This window comes from Ambystoma mexicanum, chromosome 3q (assembly GCF_040938575.1).
Source record: "Ambystoma mexicanum isolate Mex_15411 chromosome 3q, UKY_AmexF1_1, whole genome shotgun sequence".
Classification (NCBI taxonomy): Eukaryota; Metazoa; Chordata; class Amphibia; order Caudata; family Ambystomatidae; genus Ambystoma; species Ambystoma mexicanum.
This window is the reverse complement of record NC_090926.1, coordinates 593,406,105-593,430,567: the sequence shown is the minus strand read 5'-3', so window position 1 is coordinate 593,430,567 and position 24,463 is coordinate 593,406,105. Positions and strand designations below refer to the sequence as shown.

The 24,463-nt window shown below is 48.4% G+C and overlaps 1 protein-coding gene across 2 annotated transcripts in view; it reads right to left on the bottom strand.

Moving 5' to 3' along the window:
* Positions 1 to 24,463, bottom strand: part of L3MBTL2 (L3MBTL histone methyl-lysine binding protein 2) — a 1,258,415-nt gene that overhangs the window by 343,321 nt on the left and 890,631 nt on the right. For both annotated transcript variants that reach the window (XM_069654433.1, XM_069654434.1), the window contains exons 13-14: positions 5,245 to 5,392; positions 4,900 to 4,982 (exon numbers count right to left, since the gene is read on the bottom strand). In XM_069654433.1, coding sequence (XP_069510534.1) covers positions 4,900 to 4,982; positions 5,245 to 5,392 — 231 coding nt within the window. The remainder of the gene's footprint in view (positions 1 to 4,899; positions 4,983 to 5,244; positions 5,393 to 24,463) is intronic.

Here is a 24,463-nt window from a genome sequence, read left to right as displayed (position 1 = left end):
TATTCTGGCACCAAATAATGAATATTTTCCACTTATCAAAGTAACAGTGTCTTGTGTTGGGTTTCCTTGATTCTTTTAGGATATCCATGCATCGCTGTGGTAGATTGAGATGGCCAAACTCTATGACTTCAGGAGCCATGCTGCCAAGTTCATCGAGCTGGGTTGAGGATGCACTGTTTGTCCTTCGTGCTGGGATAGTAGGTTGTGCCAGCACGGGGGTCTGATGGGTTCGCACACTGCCAGTTTGCACAGGTGCGGGAACCACGGTTGTCGCGCCCACATGGGAGCAACTAGGATGAGCGTCATTGATTCCCTGTGCATCTTGTTGACCACCTTCCTCATCAGAGGGGTTGGTGGAAAAGCATAGGCAAACATTCCCGACCAGTTCATCCATAGAGCGTTCCCCATGGAGCCTGGCTGGGGGAACCTGGATGCGAATCCTGGGCAATGTCTGTTTTTGCTTGTGGCGAATAGGTCTATAGTGGGGAACCCCACTGTGAGAAGAGGTCTCCTGCGACTTCTTCGCGTAGACACCATTCGTGTTCTTCTGGGAGGGGGCCTCTGCTCAAAGCGTCTGCTAGTGAATTGAGATCCCCTGGAACATGTTGAGATGACAGGTAAATGTTCCGTCTGAGTGCCCATATCCAAATTTTCTGGGCAAGCTTGGACAGATTTGGCGAACGAGTGCCCCCCTGTTTGTTTATGTAAAACATTGCGGTCGTGTTGTCCGTTAGGATCTGCACTGACAGGTTGGATAGGTGGGGTTTGAACGCTCTAAGCGCTCTGAAGACTGATATAAGCTCTAGCAGGTTGATGTGATTCTGGGCCACTGTGTGAGACCAGAGGCCCAGAGCTGTGTGGTGAAGGAGGTGTGCTCCCCACCCTGACAGGGAGGCGTTTGTAGTGACTATGGCCTGTATTTCTGGATCGTAAAAGTGTTTCCCCTTTGAAAGATTCTCTCTTGTCCACCAACGAAGACTCTGTACTAGTGTTGGCGAAACGACCACTAGATCGTCCCACTGACCACGTGCCTGAGACCACTGTTTCGCCAACCATTCCTGCATGGGACGCATGCGCAGGCGTGGGGATCCAGGTAAATAGATGACGCCATTATGCCTAGCAAACACATCGCTTTGCGAACCCTTATCTGACGACCGGACTGATATTGAGGAATTTGCAGTAGTAGGTTCTGAATTCTTTCCTCTGATGGAAAGGCCAACCCCTCTTGAGTGTTTAGGACAGCTCCTAGGAACTGTTTGGAGGTGCTTGGCACCAGGCTTGATTTCTTCTCGTTGATTGAGAAGCCCAATTCGAAGAGGAGGCTGATCGTTCTTTGGATGTTGGATCTGCAAATTACTGGGGTCTCCCCCGTGATGAGCCAGTCGTCCAGGTAAGGGTACACTGGGATTGCCTCCCTGCGTAGGTGCGCTGCCACCACCGCCAGTACCTTGGTGAATACCCTTGGAGCCGAGGCTATACTGAAGGGCAGCGCCTTGAACTGGTAGTGCTGACTGTCCACCTTGAAGCGCAAGAATCTTCTATGCACTGGGAACATGTCCAATGTTGCCATGTAATCTCCTTTTCTTAGTAGGGGGATTACTTCTTGGAGTGTAGTCATGAGAAATTTTTGTGGCTTGACATATTTGTTTGCAGGGCGTAAGTCTAATACTGGGCACATTGTTAGATCTTTTTTTGGCACAAGGAAGTAAGCTGAATAAATACTCTTGTTTACCTGGTTGCCCGGGACGAGTTCTATCGCGTCCTTTGCAAGAAGAGTGACAATCTCCTCGAGGAGGATTCTTTGGTGCGCCAAGGAGTGTATTTTCTGTCTTGGAGGATGGTCGCGGGGTGGCTCCAACAGTTCGATGCAGTATCCCGCGGACACTGTGGACAGCACCCATCTGTCCGATGTGATCCCTTCCCATGCGTGGGTGAAGCTGGAAATGCACCCCGTTACTGGGGATGCATGGGAAGGGACCCTGAGCGGAGCGTCACTGTTTGTTGGGAGGCGTACCGCCTCTACCTAGGCTGCCTCTCCCTCTACCACGGCCCCTTTTCTGACCTCTGGCGAAATTCTGGGTAGCCTGTTCGTTGCCTCCCCACGATGTTCCTTTCCCTTCAGAGTAATTGGACCCTCTCTGGGAATTCTGGCCGCGAGAGCGACAAAAAATATGATTCCCTTGTTGGTTTGTGGGTTTATTGGTTAGTTGTCCAAGGGACTTAAGGGTCTCATATTCGTGTTTGGCTGTTTTGAGTGCCTCTTCTACCGCTTTACCAAACGAGACATTTGGTTCCACCGGTATGTCGATTAGAAGTGACTTGTGTCTCGGGTTTGAACCCCGACTGCTTTAGCTAAGCGTGTCTCTTGATGACTGTGCTCTCTGCAATGAGCCGGCCTGCATTGTCTGCTGCATCAAAGGTCGCTTTGAGAATGCATCCGGACACGATCTCCCTTCTGACGCAATCTGGGCCAACTGGCCCTTTAGATGTTCAGGTACGGAGGCAATGAGGGCAGCTACCTGCTCCCATTGGTGACAGTTGTAACTTGCCAGCAGAGTGGTGGTATTAGCAATTCTTGCCTGGTAAGCGGAGGTGGAAGCCACTTTCCTTCCTAGTCCATATATCCTTTTGCTCTCCTCTGGGGAGCTTCTGAGGATGCTAGAGGTGTGCCCGCCCTTTTGCTGGTAGTTGTGACCACCAATGAGTCGGGTTTAAGCTGATCTCTTATATGAAGTGGGTCGGAGGGAGCAGCCCTGAATAATTATTCTATTGTTGGGTTGACTGCCCTGGTAAGGTTAGGGGTGAGGAGGGAGGGGTCAATTCTGCATTGAATGGATTTCAGAATTGGTATGGCTTGGGCAACGGATCCCCCATAATCTCCTCTGCAAAGTCCCTCTCTTCTTGAGCCCCTTGAGTGTCTATCTGAAAGTGTTCTGCAGCTTTAGCTAAGACCTCATTTAATAATGGCTGATTATCCACAGGTGAGTCATTCAGCGGTGGAAATAGGGGAGTCGAGACTATAGCCCGCTGCCTCGTCTTCCTCCTCCTCATCCTGGTCCTCATCGTCCCCATAACATTCGACCCCTGCCTGGTCGTCCAGTATTTGTATGTCTGGATCTTCATTATACTGAAGATAAGGTTGAATAGTGAGTGGGTCTGAAATCAGGCCCTGAGCTGGAGAATCAGTACGAGGTCTCTTACTAGGAGGCTGAGGGTCTTTGGATCCAGAAGGAGTAGAGGTAGTAGGGGTATTCTGATAGCTCAAAAAGTGATCAGGATTCTTCTCGTAAAAGTTAGCCAAAAAAGACATTCTCCTCATCATTCTGTCGATGTCTTCAGAGCTCCATTCCTTGGAACTGGGAATGACCACCTCTTGTTGAGGTTCATCTTCCATTCCCATATCCTCTGGAGTGGGAGGGACAACCCTAGGCCTAGTGACATGGTCAGGGGTCTTGATTTTTTCTGAAGATCTATGTTTGTCCTTCTGAACCTGGTGTTCAGATGTTTTTTTCTGTTGTTTGTCCCCCTTCCATGTGTGGAGGCATGTTTCCCTGACTCCTTGGCCTTCCCTGAATCTTTCAACGCCTGGCATCGAGATTCAGAGGTGGGGTCCGTAGGGTTTAGAGATTTAGAGGGGGGACGTCGAGACTCGGAGGCAGACGTGGAACGAACTGCCGGAGTCGACTTTGAACGTGCTGCTTGGGGGTGGAAGTCGGATTCGTCTTCTGACGACCATACCTCCGTGACTTTAAGAAGCGTGGCACCCTTAGCAATTGTGGGCGGTTGCTGTGTGTCGTGAGGCGATCGAGACCTAGAACGCCCAGAGGACACCGATTCTGTGGACTGCTCTCTTTGTGCCTTTTTCTGCTGATCGCTCGACAAGCGTGTCGAGTCTCGGGAGGGGTTAGTGTGTTTAGATGTAGGTGTATGAGTAGCACTCATGCCGCCGGGTGTGGTCCCCATAACTGTCCCGCCGGACAGTCCTCTGAGGTCGGGGGCTCGCGTTGCTGCCATCACTGAAGGAACCCACAGCGTCCGTGGCCTCGAGTTGCCTGGCGTAATGGGCCCAACGTTTGGTGGAGCGGTCCTTAAGTGTTTTAGCTTTAAAGAGCTTACACGGTCTGCAATTGGCTTCGGGGTGGTCCCTAGGCAAACAGAGATTACAGGTGTTATGCTTATCTACCCAAGGGAACTTACGGTTGCAGTTGGGGCAGAATTTAAATAGAGTACTCTCCATATGTTAATATATGGCAGCGGGCGGTGTATGTAGGAAATAAACGAGTGTGAGTATGTCCACCCCCCACTCTCCCTACTTGCAGGGCCGAGGCCAGAGGCCTTCCGAGGCCAAAAGTCCATCGTGCAGACTCGACGGCTGTTCGTTCTTCAGTACCAGCGTCGATCTTCGGAGTCTCCACGTGGGATAAGAGGAACGGGGAATTTTTGAATAATTAATGACAAATGGCAGAAAGCCAGGGAACTCTGCAACTATGCTTCCGACAAGTATTGCAGAAAAAAACAATCTGAGGGTCCTACACATGTGAGGGATCATGAGTACAGTGGACGTCACACTAGGGATAGTATTACTTGCACGCCCTAGGTCGACGCCCATTTTCGAGTTTCGAAAAACAAACTGTAATACTCCGCAGCTTCCACTAAATGTCGGCCTATGCACAGCATGTGATCTAAGCAGATTTCACAAGCCTCAGAAATCTTGATACAGGTGCGACCTGGTTGTCCCTTTGACGTATAGTGTGAAGTCTGTGTTCTGCACATAAACATGGACTATGATGACTGTAGTGGGCAAGAGAGGCTGTATATTGCACACATACATGGAATACGCCTATAGAGGATTGGGGGAAGCCTCAACAAATCTTTTAGATTGAGCACTGCACCACTCACCATGTTGAACAGCCGAGCAGGAGCTTCCTTGGAGTTGGTAGTGGCCAGGTAAGAATGCCAAATGAAGGTCTTCTCTGGATAACCTGGAAGGAAAAAGTCACTTGAGGTGAGTGCTGACCCTGGAGGGAAGTACAAAAAATAGCACAGAAATTCCAGTAGGAGGGAGAGAAGGGAAAAATACAGAGAGAGAGATTGAACATGGGACAGCATGTGAAAGGCCAAATCGAGTGGAATAATGAAAGTAATTGGGAGAGATTTTGTGGAAGAATAACGTGAAGAAAGTTAAGACATGAGGCAAGAGGTGAAATAGAGGGCAGGGAGGTTAAGAAGAGAAAGCAGGCTCACCCTTGGGGGGCATCAGTTGAATGTTATTCTTCTCGCAAAAACCAACAGGGAAGATGGAGTGGCAAGCTGCATGGTAGCAGAACCAATCAGAACCATCTGCTAAATCAGCACCATCAATGCCAATCATGAGGTATCCATCCATGAGAACCTGACGGAAGGAGGAAGGTATGAGTATTATAATAAACCCTCCCACAATTCCAATTACTGACTCACACACAAACACACACATATGGGCACATAAAACAAAGTCTACAAATCCCTGATTCGCAAAACCCATTACTGAGAATTTGAGGGGCGGGAAGAAAGCAATTTAGTCCTGGGTTGCAATTTTCACAGATTATTACACAAATACAGGCAAAGGTCATTTCTTTTCTGTCTGTATTTACTGTTTACAAAATGTAGAAATGGAATACAGGTCTTTTAATCCTTGCGTACTGTGAATTATGACTTTTAGGCCAATGGCTGTACGCCACTAGACCTAACATTTGGCAGCCGGTCAGATAGCACAGCGAGTAGAGCGCTCGCTTTGACTTCCGTGCAGAGCCTGCCGATGCAGGTTCGAAGCCCAGCAGGGCCCAACTCAGCCTTTCATCCTTCCGACGTCGATAAATTAGCACCACACACCGTGGGTAATAATAAGCAGCGCTCAGATTCCTGAGGGTTCGTAGAACTAAATAAATGCAAATTATTATTAGCTTTGGGAGGGAAGTTCTGTATGATGCATGCATTGAATTTTATAAAATGTAACACTGCCATTTGTCTTGGTGTTGAAACTGTAGCTCGCTCAGCTTCCAAGCACTAGTGTAAATATTTGTTTGCAAAACAGGTGGCGAAAGTCTAGTTACAACTGTTTTTGTTTTTTAAACAAATGACCCAAAATAAATATGAAAACTGCAGTCAGAAATATCAGAACAAACACAAATGAATAACATCACTTTTAGGAAAGATTTTAATTTTGCTGCTTTTCTCCCGTATACTTCTATGGAGTACCATTGGTATAGCACAGAATGTGGGGGCCACCCTGCGAGCTATGCTGACCTCCTGAGCTACCATCACCAGGCTCGGCAACAAAGCACGGACCATGCCGCACTCGGTCCGGCCTGGACCACCATGTATGGGCAAAACACATGATGATCATGCTGTGTTAGGAAAGATTGTATACAGTGCCCTTTGGGTGCACTACAACAAACCCTGACCTCCTGGCAATAGGAACCCAACCTTTGGTAGAAGTCTGTACTACACAGGTTGGCAGCATGTTAAGCAGCCTGGCTTATATCAAGAGGGGTCAATGTGAGCTGTAGGGGAGTTACACAGAGATTCACACACAAGGTTTCTTTAATAAACATTTATTTATTTATCAGTCAGTTAGAGTAAGCCTTCTTCAGAAGGGGGAAATATAATAGCAACACACAAAATCACAAAAACACACCTGCTCGATTGAAGCCTACGCACATCGAGGTTCCTGTGTAAAGAGCCTTTATTGGGTCTAATATCTGTACTGGACACGACTGATCTAATTTTCTCCAGAAAGTGGCTCGGTCGACCTGGTCGAAAGCCTGGACCAGATCGACGAATGCCATGAAGATACGCGGTCGTCTTTTCTGGACCTTTGCTTTCAGTACCCTCAGGGCCAGTCAATTCGCAGTCGCTCCCAAGTTCTTGACAAAGCCCGTTTGTAAGGGGTCTGCGATGGATGATAGTGAAATCCAGTTTTGGAGATTATCCAGAGCCAATGAACCAAAGCTCTTCCCCATTGTGTCCAGGAGGGCTATGGGGCGATAGTGGTTAGGGTTCTCTCTGGCGCCTTTTTTAAAAATCGGGACCACTAGAGCCTTTTTACACAAAGGTGGTACAGTGGATGTTCTTATGCAATTTCTGAACACATCTTTTATGAACAGCGACCATGCCTCTGAGTGTTTCTTTAAGTCAAAGTTTGTGATTCCATCCGGGCCGGGGGCCCGCGACCCTTTGAGTTTTTTTTATTTTCACTAAGATGGAACCTTGGTCGATTGGTATAGATCATACAATTTTTTTTAAGGTGATATCCGGTTTCTCAGGCTCTTGTGATTTTCTATATAATGTTGTTAGGTGTTCAACTGACGTTTGTTCTCCCACTGTATTTTGTAGAGTTAGGTTTTCTCCGTTGGCGCTTCCTTTGATTAGTGAACAAAAGTCGCGTGTCCTTTTCCCACTTATTGCCCGCAGCATGGCTCCAGAATCGGCCTGGTAAAGGCCGTATCGTTTATTTCTTAGCCATTGTCGGTAGCTTCTCGCTGCTTCCAGGGCTTCTGCTAGCTTTATTTTGGACTGAGATGTTTTGGCAGCTCGTCAGAGTTTCCTGATGATCTTTCTTCTCTCTACCACCTGTTGATTATATGTATGTACAGTGGTTTTTTGGGGGTTGGAGTTGTTCGCCTTTTTCACTTTCAGGACTAAGAAGTTCCAGAGAGTCGCCTCCGTTTGTATTTGCATCGGGTTGGGGGATGTTTTGATCCACATATTGCTTTGTTAGGCGATCTATTACCTTAACTGATAGTCTTAACCTGTTGCCTCTGTCGCAGGTTTCTATTTCAAAATTCGTGTAACATGCTGGAGTCCTCGAGGTTCTCGAAGTTGAGATCAAGGTATTATGATCGCTGTGTTCTGTTCTTCTCACTGTGAATGACTCCATTAGGGCCAAGAGGCCCCGTGAGACATACATATGGTCTATGGATGCCACCCGTCCCTCCTTTTCCCACGTTGGGACTTTGGGGTGTTTTGCCTCTGTTAACCAGTGCACGTTGTGGAGATATCTGGCGTCCATGAAATTTGACCATAGACACCCCCTTTCCCTTGATTTGTCCGAACCTGTTACACTGTTGTTCTTCTCTCCCACGTCCATGCATTCGGCTTTGAGGTTGCCGTTTATAATAATGTGATTGACCTCAAAATTGTCCTCTGTCTCGTCGATGAGAGTAAGCATCTGCCCGAGGTAGGTCTTGTTACTTATGAGTCTTGGATTCCAGTATGTGTTAATCAAGAGAATTTCTCGTTGATGGGTGCCTTTGCGGCTTTCAGAACAAGTCCATGTGACTAAAGTAGCAAGGATGAGTTCAGTTGCTTTTAGTACTTTTTTCAGGAGCATTCCACTTCCAGCTCTGATTACAGTGAGAAGGCCTGACCTTGGCCTCCCCTTTGGGCTCTTCATCGCTGGTGAGAGGGCTATTTCAAAGACGTCCATGACTGGTGTTGACCGTAGCCATGTTTTTTGTAGGCATAAGGCATCAAAGGATGCCAAGTTGACATCCCTCTGTGTAGTTAAGTGACCAAAGCCCCTGGTGTTCCAGGAGCCCATATTCATTGTGGTCCTATGAAGGGGGGTCGTTTCTTGAATCTCCGGCCCTCCACTTCTGTTCTTGATGTGTGGTGGCTAATCTGTTGCTTCTGGAACCAAGGCCGCTGAAATCCATTCGTATTTCCAAAGCCAAAGTCAATTAAGCAAAAGTCTAGGTGAATCTGAAGCACTCCTCAGAGGTTGGAAAAAGTCTTGCACAATGTTTTTCGCCATTTCTTGTTGAAAGGTCCTTCTTCAGATTTACTCTGCGCGCCAAACCAGGTTAGGTCCCTTTGTTCGTTTTGTCTTTGGCGGGATTCACTGGTGAAAACCGCCTCTGGCTCCAGCATGTCTGGCAGGGGCAGGAAGTGAGGGAGGTGCCCGAAACTCCCTGTGCTTATTCCCCTTGGTTACAGGAATGCACCCAAAGGTGGATTGCCTGCTGGCTGTTCTCGGAGGACAGCCAACCCGCTGTGTGAGTGACAGGTAGGCTGCGAATGAATGGGAGAAACTTGTCTAAAAGGCAAGGTTTTTGGCTTGGAAGGCAGAGTCGACCACTGGACGAAGAAATCTGAAGAAGAACTTGGAAGAGACGCCTGCTGCAACTCCTGGACCGTTGGTCTGCGCGATGAAGCCCTGCTGCTGTGCTGAAGCTCTGAATTCGTCTCGACTAGAGAAGCCCTGCAACGGACGACTTCTCCCCTTGGGTTGGTGGGACCAATCAACCTCAAAGCAAACTCGTCTGGACATCCTCTCAGAGCTGGCTGTACTTCCATTGCTGCTGCAGGAACCGATTGCCAGGGAGAGGAACACCAGATCAAGTGCATCGTTTTTAAGTCGGACCCGAGCTCCAGGAACATCCTCCGGACTCCCATGAAGCAGAACTGACCAAGCCAGAACCACGGAGTGTTGGAATCCAGATGCGAGGAAAGTCCATTAAAGTATCCGAGAACCGTGGTGGTGCTGTTTGCGAGAGAAGCAAGGAGCTGAAACCGCAAAGTGCAGCTGATCTTAAGTTTGGCAATTGCAGCCGCTGACTTTCCATTCGGAGTGCCGGAGTCCCCAGATGTCCACCCTCTTGTCCCCACGACTCAGGACCAGGAACACAGGATCTGCTGACCTACAAAGGAACAGAAGCCAGATGGATCCAGTTTTCTTCAAACCAAAGGTACTGTAAAACTAAGGGGACTTACCTCTTGTTGTGTAGCCTTGCTAGCTCTCAGTTGAGACTTGTCTTGGTTACCCTTGCAGAGTTGTTTGCAGCTCTGCCCCTTAACAAGCCTCCCACCTTGTGGCCCTTCGATTTCCTTTCTACAAACATTTTCTAAAACATTGTGCAAGACTTTTACTTACCTGCAAGAAGATCTTCAGTTACCCTAGACTTTGCTCAACTAAAATTGGCTGTCCTGGTGTCCTGAGAATCTCTTCTCACCTCTGACTTTGTGCTTTTGCCTTTCCACTAGAAAAGGGTTAATTTACTTTGAATTGGAGGGTTCAAAAAGTACTTACCTGCTTAAGAATATTTGTTAACCATTGTTTTGTCCCCTCATCTTTTCCTTTTGACACTAATCTCAGTATTGCTCTAAATGTGACAGTGATAAATCAATGTCTACAGTGTCTTAGTTATTTAAGTCACCTCAGGGTGTAGGACGTGTCTGTGTGCCATCCCCAATGGGTAGCAACTGATTTAGTGAAACTGAGAGTGTGTATTTATTGAAGTATATTTGGTGTGAAATAATTGCTCCCTACTGAAGAAGGCTTATTCAACTGACTTTTAAATTAATAATTGATTAATTAAGAAACCTTGTGTGCAAGTTTTTATTTGAATAACTGTCACTGTGAAACTGTGTTACAACCTTGCAGCCTACATTGACCCCTCTTGAGATAAGTCTGTCTGCTCAGTCACTCTACCAACTTGTGTAGTACATGCTTATACCAAAGGTTGGGATAACTATTGCCAAGAGGACAAGGCTGGTGCAGTCTCCCACAGGGCACTGCATACAATCTTGCCTAACACCTGGCTCCAGGCACCCAAATGTACCAGCCAACTCTGTGCGTGGCCAGTAATATTACACACAGTGATATTACCATAAGAAAACATGTTTATGCTGGCTCTGCCAGTATATGCCAGTATACTGATGTATGAACATTCTCTTGTTGGTTTTGCTCTTAATACCAGTAAAAATCTCTTGCCACAGGAAGAAAACATGTTACTAATGGCTGCACAGTAAGGACACATTTCCTTGTTTGGCTACACAAATGCCCACCTCCACCATGTAAGAACACACATTCATATCCATTTACCCACAAGTCACCAGTGGTGGCTGGGGTTCTATGTCCGTTGACTGACGGTAGTTCTTTAGACTAAAAATGTACATCGAAAAAAACTCAAATTATTATTTTTTTAAATATTTGGGGGAGTTACCCAAAACCCCCTTCCCTATATTTTTATCCCTACCCAAACCCCCTCCCTACCCTTTGTATCCCCCCGCCCTGATATTTTTTGATGTACATTTTTCATGAAAAAAAGTAATTGAAAAAACTCCCGTCAGCAAAATTACGCTATACTGTGTCTGGTGCATTTTATTTCACTGAAAGAGCATAAACAAACATTTCCCACAAATGTGCCAGAGTGGCTGAGCGTAGCGAGGGAGCCCAATCCATCTAAATGGGAGTCGGGGTGCCCCTTCTCCCCCGCAAGGTAAATGTTTGAATGATGGGTTAAAATCGTGCAGTATATGGCACACTTTCTGCAAATAAAATGGGTAAAAATCAAGAGCATTTTCAATTGGTTTTGAAGGGTGACTCCAATACAAACATCCAATAGATGCAAGTCACCAACAGTGCATAGAAGCATTAATGCTTTAATTGATTTAATGGTTTGCGATTGAAAATACACTGCTACGATAAGAAAACATGTCCAAACCGGCTACACAATGTAAGCCAGCCTAGACACATAATAATCATCACAAATTCACCCATCATTAACTGCCTCATTTAAACGTGCACACACTCATACCCAGCCACCCATACATAATACACTCACTCATTCACACACATTACATGATATACATATACACACACAGTGGCATGCACGCACATTTATGAAAATAATTATTTTTCTTACCTTTTTCACCAAATCCATCGTTCCGAGGGACTGTTTGTCAGTCAGGCCTTGTGCTCCCATGCTCCACACAGCAGGAACAAGCTATGGTTCCTGTCATGCGCAGAGGAGGAACCAGAGGTCTCTGTCCCGTGGCACCAGAACCATGTACTAGGGAGGCCTCAAACTTCAAATGGAAGAAATTATTTCTGTTATGGAAAACCGTAACTGATATAAATTATTTCTGAAGTCTGAGGCGGCTCCCAGGGACATGGGTCTTGTGGGGGCCTCCTGCACTGCAGGGGTTGCGGGAAACCCTGCTATGCCTATGTGGGACATCCTTTCTTTTTGCCCTGTGTTAAAATGGATTTCTAAAATCTGGCCCGTTGGAAAGATTTTAGGAGGCCATCTAGTTATGAACGTGCCATATTTTTGACCGGGGGTGCGGCAAACAGGGTGCGATGTTGCAATTTCAAATGTATCCAGTATAGTTAAATCTGAATGGGATATGTTACTTAGTGTTACTTTTTGGTTAAATTGATAAATATTAGCTTTGCACACGCGTAGAAAGACAAATGATAAAGCCGCCAAATGAAATATAAACGCAATTAAGACATAATGTGCTGTGGAGTGCCCAGAAGCAGGCAATGAGGAGTTTTCATAATGTGCAGATGAGAAAGGGGGTCTGTCCTGAAGAAATCACTGTAAAAGAAAGATAGGGCCTCATTACGAGGTGGGCGGTAAGGGGTTATCGGTGCCGGTAAAGGCGCCGGAGCCGTTAACCCCATACCGCCCTATTACGAGGTCCCCTTGCGGGTCACGCTCTGGACGTCTGGTTTTACCAGATGTGCTTAGCAGGTCCCGTGAGGGGGCCAGCACGCTAACAACGGGCCCGTCATTAACGGGCCCGTTGTTAGCATGCTCCCCATTACCATTGAGCCCTATGGGGGCTCAATGGAAATGGGGATGGTCCGGGTCCAGGTTCCCTGAATGGGGAAATACCGGGCCCTCCAAGGTCGGAATGTCCCGGTATTTCCCCATTCAGGGAACCTGGATCCGAGTTTGGAGGCAGCCATGCCCTTATTAAGGGCATGGCTGCCTCCAAACTTGTAATGTGGCCCATAGTATTTATTAAACATGCATGCACACTGAGAAAACATAAAAAAGGGATTGATGAATCTACATGTAGTGGACTTTTTAGAAACAGATTAAAACACAGCAGTCATGGGTTGACTTTGAGAAACTGGTTCTGCTGAGTTTCAGAGGCCAGAGGATGGTTAAACTTCGAACTTAGCGATGGTCAGCTCAGCTGAAAGAGCCCCCATGGTTTTTATGGTCTGATAAGTGTCGCAGAAGGCAGATGTAATCTCTTGAAAGCATGGGAGCGTGACAGAGGGTTTTTGCTAGTTGTTCTGACCAGCAACAAACCATGGGGTGAATCAATGCCCAAGGCTAAAATGATCGAAATCCAGGAGTTTCAATTGTATTTTCAGATGTGCTGTGTGCGATAAAATGCCAGTTATTTAGATTGTCATGTTCCAATGCAACCAATTAACCGGGGGACGAGACAGTTATTGCTAAATTCAAAGAGAACCCGTTTACTCAGTCTTCTTCATATAGCTTGAAGTATCTATGCGGACCACGTGCAATTATGTTTAAGGTTAAAAGGGCTCAGGCCAGTTATTACTAGTAATTAATTATTTTTGCACACACGTTTAACTGGTTGATGTCATGACTTACCACGGACAAATCCTAAAAGGAGGTGTGTTCTACACAGGGGATGAAGATGGTAGTTAAGAGAACGGCTACCAATGAGAATGTAGGAATTGGAGAAAGATGGGATTTCTTTGAAGAGGTTTTGTCCAATCACATGTGGGGGGTGGATTGTAATCAAATATATGGGAGTGTTTTAACTGTTGCAAAAATGTCTATAATGTGTCAACTTATGTGGTTCAGGGAGACATGGGTTAGTTTGACTCCACAGCATCATCTAACTGATCCCCAGATTATTGTACAATAAACTTGCTTTATGTACAGAAAGTGCACTTGTTCCTCAGGTGGTGGGCACGCTTGGGTTGAGGTAATTAGGGGTCCGCCTCCACAAATTTTGAAAACTAAGAGACCACATCCTTTCCGAGATGTTGTGCGTCTCCTGTCCGCACAACTAGGTTGCAGCACCACACTGCAGGGATCAGTCTTCTGTACACAGTGGAAAAGAGAGGTTTGCGGGCGCCATATTGGTTAAAGGCCTGTCTGTTCCCCAGAGGCATGGTACCATGGCCTAGCTGTGCAGGACAACTTGACAGAGCACCGCATCAGAGCGCTTCGGGTTCACGTGAGTGCACTTTTGGGGGGTAAAGCAAGAAGGGAAATAGGGCTAAAAGATGGTTGTTTCTTTGATTTAAGGGGATTGGTGAGGGTAGACTTGGAGTGCGTGTGTGAAGTTAGTAGAGGTTACGAGGATTGAAAGGGTGAGTGATTTGAGGGTGTGAGTGAATTGTCTTACGTTGTAACTCCAGTTTTTATATTCTTTACCTAGTTTGTCATTTTAAAGGTGTTATCACACACAGCACGGCCGTTGTGAGTTTTGTCCTGATTCCCTTCAGTTTGCTTGTCTGGTTGTCGGGAACCCTCACCCAGAGGTGAAGCGGCATCTTAAGGTACACCCACTCATAGATACCTTCCTGACGTATACCCATGCCATCTGTCATACTGTATTGACTGTGCAGGCAGAGCCCTCGCCTCGCTTTTCTTGGGTAGTCAAAGTATTGAAGGGAAACTTCCTGTAGTCTGGGAAAGACTGTTTTGTAGTACAGAAGGCCGTACTGGGGATGAAGAGAGTGAGAGCAGCGGTGTTGAAGTGAAAAGCATTGTGCTCCTTCTATGCTCGAGTGAAGTAGATATCTCGGAAATATTGGCCGGCAAGTATTTTTTTTTTATAAGATGCTGTCTTTGAGAAGTAGAATCAAAGCAAGTAACTGATCTTAGTGATTGCGGTTAAAGCAAGTACGGTAAGTGATTGTGGGTAACGACTAAGAAACTGGAAAGCGGGTAAAAAAGAAAAGGGGGTTCTTTGGGTGAGAACATTTTTCGGCTTCAGTACTATTTTTTGTGAAATCGGTTTGGGTAAATTGGGTTGAAATATGGAAACTCAGTTCAATGATTTATGTCAGGTTCTTCCTTGCTAAAAGGCGAAAATCCTAAAGTACAATAGGGAATGGCTGCGGGAAACTGCTCAATTCGTGGCCTATCGAGGGGACCTGATCCATGGGTATTGGAGAACTTGCATACTTTCTTGACTACAAGGCACAAGGGCTCGAAACTAGAGAAGCAGTTAAATATCTTAGAGCAATGGAGGATGTATGAAAAAGGCGGGAAGGGCAATAATGTTAAAATCATGGAGAAAGGGGCGAAAAAGGAAGGTGCAGGAATTCCTTCTGCACCGCCCCCGTACAAGTGCGATCCCTTATCGCCCGGAGAAGAGTAGACAGACCCTGAGATCGAGGGGACCTATGATGCAGGGATATTGGAGAACTTGCATACTTTCTTGATGTCAGGATCCAAGGAAGGAATTGCGTTGTATCAGTATTCAGGAGGGGCACTGGGGCCAAGACAGTCACACCGTATCTAGGGAACCACAGGCTCAAAATATGCAGGTCAGCTTTCACCAACTCAAGTTTGAACAAAAGAATGAGCGGCTTGAAAATGGTGTTCCGTGGTTGCTGGTAGTTACCATGGAAACAGTGGCGTCCCTTGCACCTGGGCAGAGCAGCGCTTCCGTGAGGGAGAAAGAAGATGTGGTCATGTGATCTCGCTGCTTCTGAAAAATTTAAAAAGTTCTGTTCTGCGGTTATCTTGCGTTTCTAGTTGCCAACCTTTTGCTTTGTATCACGACTTGCCTTTTGACTATTCCTTCTGCCTTGGCGAAACCTCGGACCCTGCATTGTTTTACGGATCAGACCTTGCACTGTTTAACAGACTTGCCTTGCCTCTGAATTTGCAATCTTTGTCTTGATTACCGCCATGACCTGGACTGTCCCTTGAACTGCTATTGCTTCCCCTCTTGTACCTCGTTGCCCGATACCCTGCCGACCCGGATCGTTAACTGGACTGCCGTTTCTGCTGCTTGCTCCTCGCCACGAGATCACTCCAACCACTCGGAACACCTGCTGGATTCTTCTCATTCCTCAACGCCGCATAAGTAATCAAGCTCCACACGTCTGAGGATCACATTCTGCATCGGACACTTACCTTCCTCCAAGGCACACAGACTAGAGGCTGCCGTTGTGTGCTTGAACTGTAGGCGTCCGCGTGCTGTTGGATTAGGGTTGCTTGTGGAGATTAGGCATCCTCGCGCCGTCAGATAATGAAGTGTTGGGATACATCTTGCTGCATTGAAGTTTCTACAATACAGGATAAACAAGGATTCAATACGGTAAGAGTTCTTACTCTCATCTCTATTTTCCAGTTCCGTTTATTCTGTTACTAAACTGGCTGCATGTGCTTTGCAGACTGCCATCTGACACCATTTCCTCCTGTACCTATTTGGAATGTCGGTTCTTCTGTATCTCTACTCCTAGGCTTGAGCACAGGTCAGTTTGGTTCATTGGTCCGTGTATGTTTATCAATCCATTAACCCGGTGACTTGTATGTATGTATGTATGTATGTATATATTTTTATAAAGCGCCGGTAGCCCGAGGGCATCAGGGCGCTTGAACATTACAACATAGAAGATAAGAAAGCAGGCATAAAGAGACGCAAAACAGTTGGCATGGAAGACCTGACAGCCACTAGCGTTAGAGATCTTATCTGAAGAGGAGTGTCTTCATCCGTTTCCTAAATACAAGGTGGTTTGCTTCTGACCTCAGTGAATCGGGAAGGCTGTTCCACAATTTAGGTGCCAGTACCAGAAAAGATCTACCCAACCCCGATTTCAGCTTGAAATTGGGTACGACCATGAGGCACTTTCCTTCCGATCGTAGTCTTCTCCTGGGTGTGTAGAGGACTAGGCTGTTTTTCAAATACTCTGGTGCTTTACCATAGAGGCACTTGTGGACCAAAGAAAGAGCCTTAAACTTTATACGTTCCTCTACTCTTAACCAATGAAGGGAAATCCTATCGGGGGTGACATGATCTTTCTTCTTCAGATTTTTTACTAGCCTAACCGCACTGTTCTGGATCACCTGACATCTCGCTAAGTCCTTAGACGAGGCCCCTAACAGCAGTGCATTGCCATAGTCGAGCCGTGATAAAATAATAGCTCTGGCAATGGTCGCCAGGTTACATTCATTTAGGAAGGGCTTGATATATCTCATTAGCCTGAGATAATAAGCCGTGTTTTTTTGGAGATAGCTGGTCTGGGCATGAGAATCTACCGCAGAGTTAACCATCATGCCCAAGGTTTTCACTTTAGGGGCCACCGAGATGATGGCTTCCTTAATCGTCTATTGTCTTATAAACCCTTGCAATCACTTCGCTGTCAGCGGCGTGCTGGCTGCCCCCCAGTTCCAAAATAAGTTGAGTGTCATCTGCTTTATAAAAATATATACATACAGACAGGACGCTGGTCCTGTGTATGTGACTTCCCAGTTCCCACTGGCCCCGCCTGAACGATTCCATGGGGATCCAAAGTCTTTTCGGACATTTTTGAATCAGTGCCGCTTACATTTCCTATGCAGACCTGGTTCGTGTCCGGATTCCATAATGAAAGTTGCCTTTGTGTTGTCCCACTTCGGGGGCACCGCGGCAGCCTGGGCCAACCCACTTTTGGAGGAAGGCAGCCACCTTCTGTATAAATGTGACGGCTTGATCGCTGCCATGAGTAAGGTTTTTGATACCTGGTACAAATCACAGGCCACAGACCTAGAGCTGTTGAGTCTACAACAAGGGGACTCCACGCTCTTAGCGTATCTAGCCAAATGTAACCAGTTGGTAGCAGAGACGGGCTTGCCGGATGATAAAAAGGCCGCCCTATTGTACAAGGGATTATCTGACTCATTAAAGCACACCCTAGCTATGGTTCTGGTGGATCCTGTTACGTTTCCAGAATTACTGGATTTAGTATTATATACAGACGCCCGAAAGGGTGAGAAAAGAACCCTACCTCCTGCTGTCCTTCTTGCACCTGCACGAGCAGCAGAAAGTCCTGAACGCATGCAAGTTGGAGCAGCCACTCGGGGTCCGTTGTTCACAGATGAAAGGGAACACTGAAGAAGAACAAGTTAGTAACCAACGGTTACCGTTCTTTCGACTGGATGTACCTCCAACTTATTCCACATCTTTGACATGTAATGTCCACAGTTGTGCACTTCGGAAACGTTTTCAGCAGAGGGCGTCCTGCGTCGATGACGTTGGGTCGATGTCCCTCGAAGGCCTCCGTCGAGGACGACGTCACCGGATGTTATAAATAGGACGCACGGCGCCCATAGCCTCAGTTTAAGTTTTTTCCCTCAGAACGTGTGGCACCAGTCTCATGCCCGCTTGACTGCACATAGCCTTGCGGAAACGCAAGCTGCAATCGCATAGGAAATTCTCTAGAGGGGCAGGCTGGGAGGGCGATATGGAATACGTTGGAGGAGCATCCAGTCGAAAGAACGTTACCAGTTGGTAAGTAACTTGTTCTTCAAATGTATTGTGTCCTCCAATGTATTCCACATCTTTGACAGACTCCCAAAGCAGTACCAGTAAATGGAGGAGGGAAAAGAATTTAGAGTACCCAATCAGATTGCGGAATAAAGAACTGCCTTCCCAAAGGCCATATCCTGACCACGGATCGTATCCAGAGAGTATTGTTCGACAAATGTATGGAGCGAAGCCCATATAGCGGCATCACAAATATTCCTACGCCTAGTGGAATGAGCTTGCAGCCCTTCAGGAGGGTCCTTACCCGCCAATCGGTAACACTCCGTAATGGTGAGTATAATTCACCTGGACAAGGTCTGTTTGGTAACAGCCTGGCCAATCAGTGTCCAGCATATCCTACAAAGAGTTGATCGTCCACTCTGACCCTGGACATCCTAGAAATGTAAAAGCTCAGAGCTCTCCTAGGATCCAACCGATGGAGTCGCTCCTCTTTCTTACTAGGATGAGGAGGGTAGAAAGATGGAAGAACTACCTTCTGACTCAAATGAAATTCAGATACTACCTTAGGTAGAAAGGAGGGACGTACCCGCAGTACAACCCTGTCCCTGTGAAACACAGTAAAGGGTGGCTTAGAGGATAGTGCCTGCAATTCACTCACTCTGAGAGCGGAAGTAACCGAAACCAAGAACACAGTCTTGAAGGACAGTAATCTCAAAGGACAAGAGTGCAATGGTTCAAATGGAGCACCCATGAGAAATTTTAAAACCAAATTCAAATCCCAAACCGGCACCTGTAAAGGGGACGGCGGGAACACATTAGTCAGTCCTTTGAGAAATTGAGAAATCAAAGGAATCTTAAAGTAAGAACATTCTTCAGACGAGCGCTTAAAGATAGATAGCGCCGCCAGGTAACCCTTAATGGTACCCACTTGAAGACCCATGTGGGCCAATGAAAGTAAAAAAGACAAAACCATAGAAATGGAGCACTGAAAAGTATCAACATTGTGCTCCCTGCACCAGTCGAGGAATTTACGCCAATGGTACAGGGATTTTGTTGCAGGCTGGCTGGCCGAAAGCAACACCTCCATCACATCATCCGGGTGGTCCCAATCCTTATACCTCAACCTTTCAGATACCAAGAATGAAGAGTCTTGACCTCTGGATGGAGAACCTGACCCCCCCCTCGCTTGAGAACCGATCCTCTTGGTAGGGATAGCGGCGTGGAGGGAAAATGGACATTTCCGGAAGGTCCGGGAACCACGCTCTCCTGGCCCAATCAGGAGCAATGACGATCATGTGGGAACCGAACCTCCGTAACACTTGAGGAATGACGGGGATTGGAGGAAACGCATACAGCAGCGGGAATGACCAATCCACTACGAACTGGACTCCTAAGGATCCTCTTGAAATTCCCTTGAGCAGAATCTCTCGCACTTCTGGTTCACACTGGTGGCGAAGAGATCCATTTGCGGGGTTCCCCAAAGAGCGAAGATCTCCTGAAGGACTTCCTGAGCCAACTCCCACTCGTGAGAGATCGTGCTCTGCCTGCTCATAGCGTCCGCCGCCGCATTTCCGTCGCCGGCCTGATGAACTGCCGAGATTGGAATTCCCTGCTGGATGGCCCAGATGCTACGCTCACCTGATCTCCGCGGGGGCGTTGGGGAACGGTTGGGGCCCTCCCTGGAGTTGACTCCCCTGGATCTGGCTCTACCCTCAGCCACTGTAGGGTGGACTTTTCCTTTGGTCGCTGGCAAAGCCCTTGGGAGAAAGTGAGAGGCAGTGAAAATTCGGCGGTTGGATTGCGATCCCCCTCAAACTCCTCTTGCCAGAATGAGAGAAGCATGTTGTTTAGTAAAGATGAGCTCTCCGTCCTGCTTCTCTTCAGCAGGGGCGCTGTAGATAGACCTAGTTGCTTCACTGGTCCATATACGTGATGGCTCAGACCGGCTGCGACAAATCCCCTATTTGAGGTAAGCGTTCGTAATAATGATTATTCATTATCAATAATGATTATTGTTCCTAAATTTTTGCAATGTCTTTTCCCACGGTTCTGGCTCGTAATTCTAATAATGTCTTTCTCTTTCCCAATAGATGTGAAGATGGCCCTGCAGGGTCGTGGAGTTGGGAACGAGCCTGCACGGCGCCAGAAGGGTGATGGAGCGGCCCCCACTGGCAGGTAAGCGGCCAAGCGTTAAATGCTTATGCAGTTTCTAACCTTGTGGGTTCCTTTTCTCTTGTGGGGATGATCCGGCGTCGACTGGTGGAGAGCGGCGGTCCGAAAACCTGTCAGCGGCTGGTAGATGAAAGATCCCTGAAGATCATGGACGAGAAGAAGACTCCCGCGTATGCGCGCCCGGACAGGTGAGGACGAGACCAGCTGCAAGCGATGGATTTGTAGGAACCGGTAAGATGTGCACTGCGTTGAGAGTGATGGTATTGCTCGATTCAGATGAGATGCGCGCGGTGCTGTGAGCGATGGAATGGCTGGATTCAAGTAAGGTGCACGCGGCGCTGTGAGCGATGAAATGGCTGGATTCAGGTAGGATGCGCGCGTTATAGATGATGTCCAGGCCCAGCGTGCAGAGCTGGAAGCAGGTAAGAGCTGTAGACGGCGGAGAGCGTTACGCTGCCCAGGGCAGATTAACGCAAAGCCTCTACATGCGGGTGGGGCTGGCTTAAATAGCCTGGCTCCAGCCACTCCCCTTTAGCCCCGCCTTGTGGCTCCACCTCACCACTACCATAGACTCCTGCACGTGCCTGCTAATGTCTTCTAATGGCCACGCCGGCCTGAGAGCACGTGCCTTGGATTCAAAGTGTGCACTTTCTTATGAGCCTGCACCAAAGGCGCCAGGACAGGGTCCATCTGGACCCTTTAGAGGATGAAAGTGTTGGCCCTGGGTTGGTGGCCATGACACCAGAACCAGAGCTGCACTGCCTCTATGCACAACAGGAGTGACCCTACCCCCCTTTTTTGTTTTGGTAATGCATGGCCCCTATGTTCTCCGTCATGACCAGGACACTCCTTCCTCTTACCGAGGGCAGAAAAGCCTTCAGGGCTAGCCTGATGGCTCTCAGCTCTAACAGATTGATGTGGAATCTGGACTCCGACAGAGACCAACGACCGCTGGCGGTCAAGGTGTTGGCATAAGGGCCCCATCCTGTGAGGGAAGTGTCCGTCACTACAGTCACCTCCGGCCACGGTTGCCTTCAACGGTTCCCCCTTCATCAGGTTCCCTTCGTTCACCCACCACAGAAGGTCCTGAGAGACCGAGCGTGGGATCAGAACAGGATCCGTTATCTTGCCGGAGAACTGCGAGCACTGCATCTTGAGGGCCCATTGCAGAGATCTCATCCTCAGCCTGGCCTCTGGCACCAGAAAAATGCAGGAAGCCATGAGCCGAGCAACCTTAAGAACTCGAAAGCCGGGAGACTCTGGGCATGTTGAAACTTGTCCACCATCTGCACAATGTGATGAGCCCTTACCTTGAGAGGCGAACACTTCCCCAAGGACGTGTCCAACACAGCCCCGATGAACTGGAGCTGTTGGGAAGGTGTCAGGTGCAACTTCTTCTTTAAATTCAGGGAGAAGCCCAGCCTGTGGAGGGTTTGGCAGGTGACACCGAGATGATCCAAAGCTAGCTCGGGAGAGCGCGCCCGGATCAGCCAGTCGTCTAGGTAGGGTTAGACGTAAATCCCCCCTCGCCCAAGGTACGCTGCCACCACCACCACCATGAGCTTGGTGAAGACCCTCGGGCGGAGGTGAATCCGAACGGTAGGACCCAAAACTGAAAGTGCGAGTCACCAGCTGCAAACCTCAGGTACTTCCTGTGCGCGGGATGGATCGGCACATGGAAGTATGCATCCTTGAGGTCCAGAGACACCAACCAATCCTGAAGTTGAAGGGCCTGGAGCCCTTGAGAAAGAGTGACCATCTTGAACTTGTCCTTCCTGAGAAGTTTGTTCAACCAACGCAAGTCCATGAAGGGTCTCAATCCCCCCGTCTTTCTTTGGGATCAAAAAATAAGGGGCATACCAACCCTTGTTCCTCTCCGCTACAGGCACCAGTTCTATGGCACCTTTCTCCAGCAGGGACAAGATTTCCTGCGAAAAAGAGTGTTTCCTCAGTGGATTGTTGTGAGGCCGCTGAAGGAAGGGAAGGCAGTAGCCGTGGGCTATGGTATCCAGAACCCACGCATCTGAAGTAATGGCATGCCATTCTTTGAGATGCTGAGACAGTCTGCCCCCAACCGGTGAACAATGAGACATGGCCTCACGACTGTTTGGAAACGGCTGCGGCAGTGCCTGAAAGCAAAGAGGCAGCTGCCTGAGCGGCTTTGGCACCACGATTTCCCCGACCACCACAGGTACTTTTTCGCTGGCCCCTTTGACTGGCGGCCCCTCTCGTTCTGCCAAAGGAGGAGTAGAAAAGAAAGGATCCTCCCCTCCACTGCTGTGTCCTAGGACGAAAAGGCAGAGGTTGACGCACCGCGGCGCTCAAAGAGTTCGCCGCAACTTTTGAGGTCTGCAACCTCTCAAGGCTCTCATCAGCCTTGCTGCCAAATAAATGTGCGCCATCTAAGGGCATGTTGTGAAGACGGGCTTGCACATCTGGAGCAAATCCCGACTTCAGCAAACCACGCAAATCTGTGTATAACGGTGCTCGCAGCCATGGACCGGCTCACACTGTCAGCCGTATCCAAACCCGACAGTAGGGCCACACACATGGCATCCTTGCCATCCTGCACAATAGCAAGGAAACCATTACTTTCATCCCCTTCGGGAATATGCTCAGCCGCAAAAATAACACAAGACCACAGAGTGTGTGTAAACCTTGCCAAGGCACACGTGGAGTTTGCCGATTTCAAGGCCATGCTTCCAGCAGAAAACACCTTCCGTGCCCAACTGTCGAAGCGCTTGTCGTCCCTATCCAGCGGGATGGTAGGGTACGCCGCCTGCCTCGAGGTGGCCGTAGCTGCTTGAACCAAACTCTCAGAAGTGGGGTAAGTAGACAAATAGCTGGGGTCGCTAACAGAAGGGCAGTATTTCTTAGTAAGACTTTTATTCACAGCCAGAATGAGATTCCGGGGACTGCCAAGCAGCTGCCACCCTTTTCTGTAAGGTAGAATGAAATGGGAAAACAGGGTCAGAGGACGGACCTTGATCCAAGATGTCCATTAGATCATCTTGCACAAAGTCTTCTGGAAGACTAGACCAGCCCAGATACTCCGAGACTCGTGCCATGAGTCTCCTATAAGAAGGCTCTGCATGAGCGCCAGGCTCAGGTCTGCCAAACTTCACTTCCGGGCAAGTATCCAGTCCACTTACATCATGGAGGGTCTGTCTCAATTCCTCCAACTGACTGTCCCCAGAATAAACAGGAGCATCATCAAGGTCACCAGGTTCCTCAACCTCAGACCTTTCCTCCTCTTCCAAAAAATCATCCAGAGGGGGTTGAAACCCAGGTCTGGGGACAGAAGAGGGCCTGGAGGCCAAAACCGTCCTCGCCGACTTTGATGTAGCCTTTCTTGGAGGATCCACAATGTCTGGGTACTCCAACTGCAAATGTCGAGAAAAATTTCCCGAAGGCGCCGAGAGCACCGAAGGCTTCGACACAGGTGCCGACGGCACCGTGGGCTGATACGACAGCAAAGCGTCGATGTCCGAATCAGACGGACACAGCACCGAACGAGTCGACGCCGTCCCCGAACACTCAATAGGTTGCTCCGGTCTCGCTGGGGACGAGGATCGAGACCTAGAGACACATCTCTTGCGACTTTCGAAACCTTGTCCATACGGGACCTCGACGGCTCCCGATGTGTGTAGGGTCATGAACCCGAGCCCAAAGATGTGCGAGCCACAGACCGAGACCGATCCAGGTCGGCTTTGTCAGAAGGCGCGACCGGACCTGTGTCCTGCGATTGAAAAATCGCCAACACAGATTTCTTGAACGCTGGCCATTCCTCCTGAGTCGAGGACTTCGTAGGGCACGTAACCCTCCTCTGGGCACCATCCTCTGGGGAGGATGGGGAAGGCGACCGGTGATGGCGCTTCCACAAGTGCCAGGATGAGGAAGATGAGTGGCGGGAACCATCCGGGACCGAGATCACTGGGATTCCTTCCGAGGCAGAGAGTCGCCCCTCGAGTCATCGGTGGAAACCCCCTTGGACTTGGAAGTCCGGGACCTAACAGGCTTCGAGCCCCTACCTACCTGGAGCATCCCC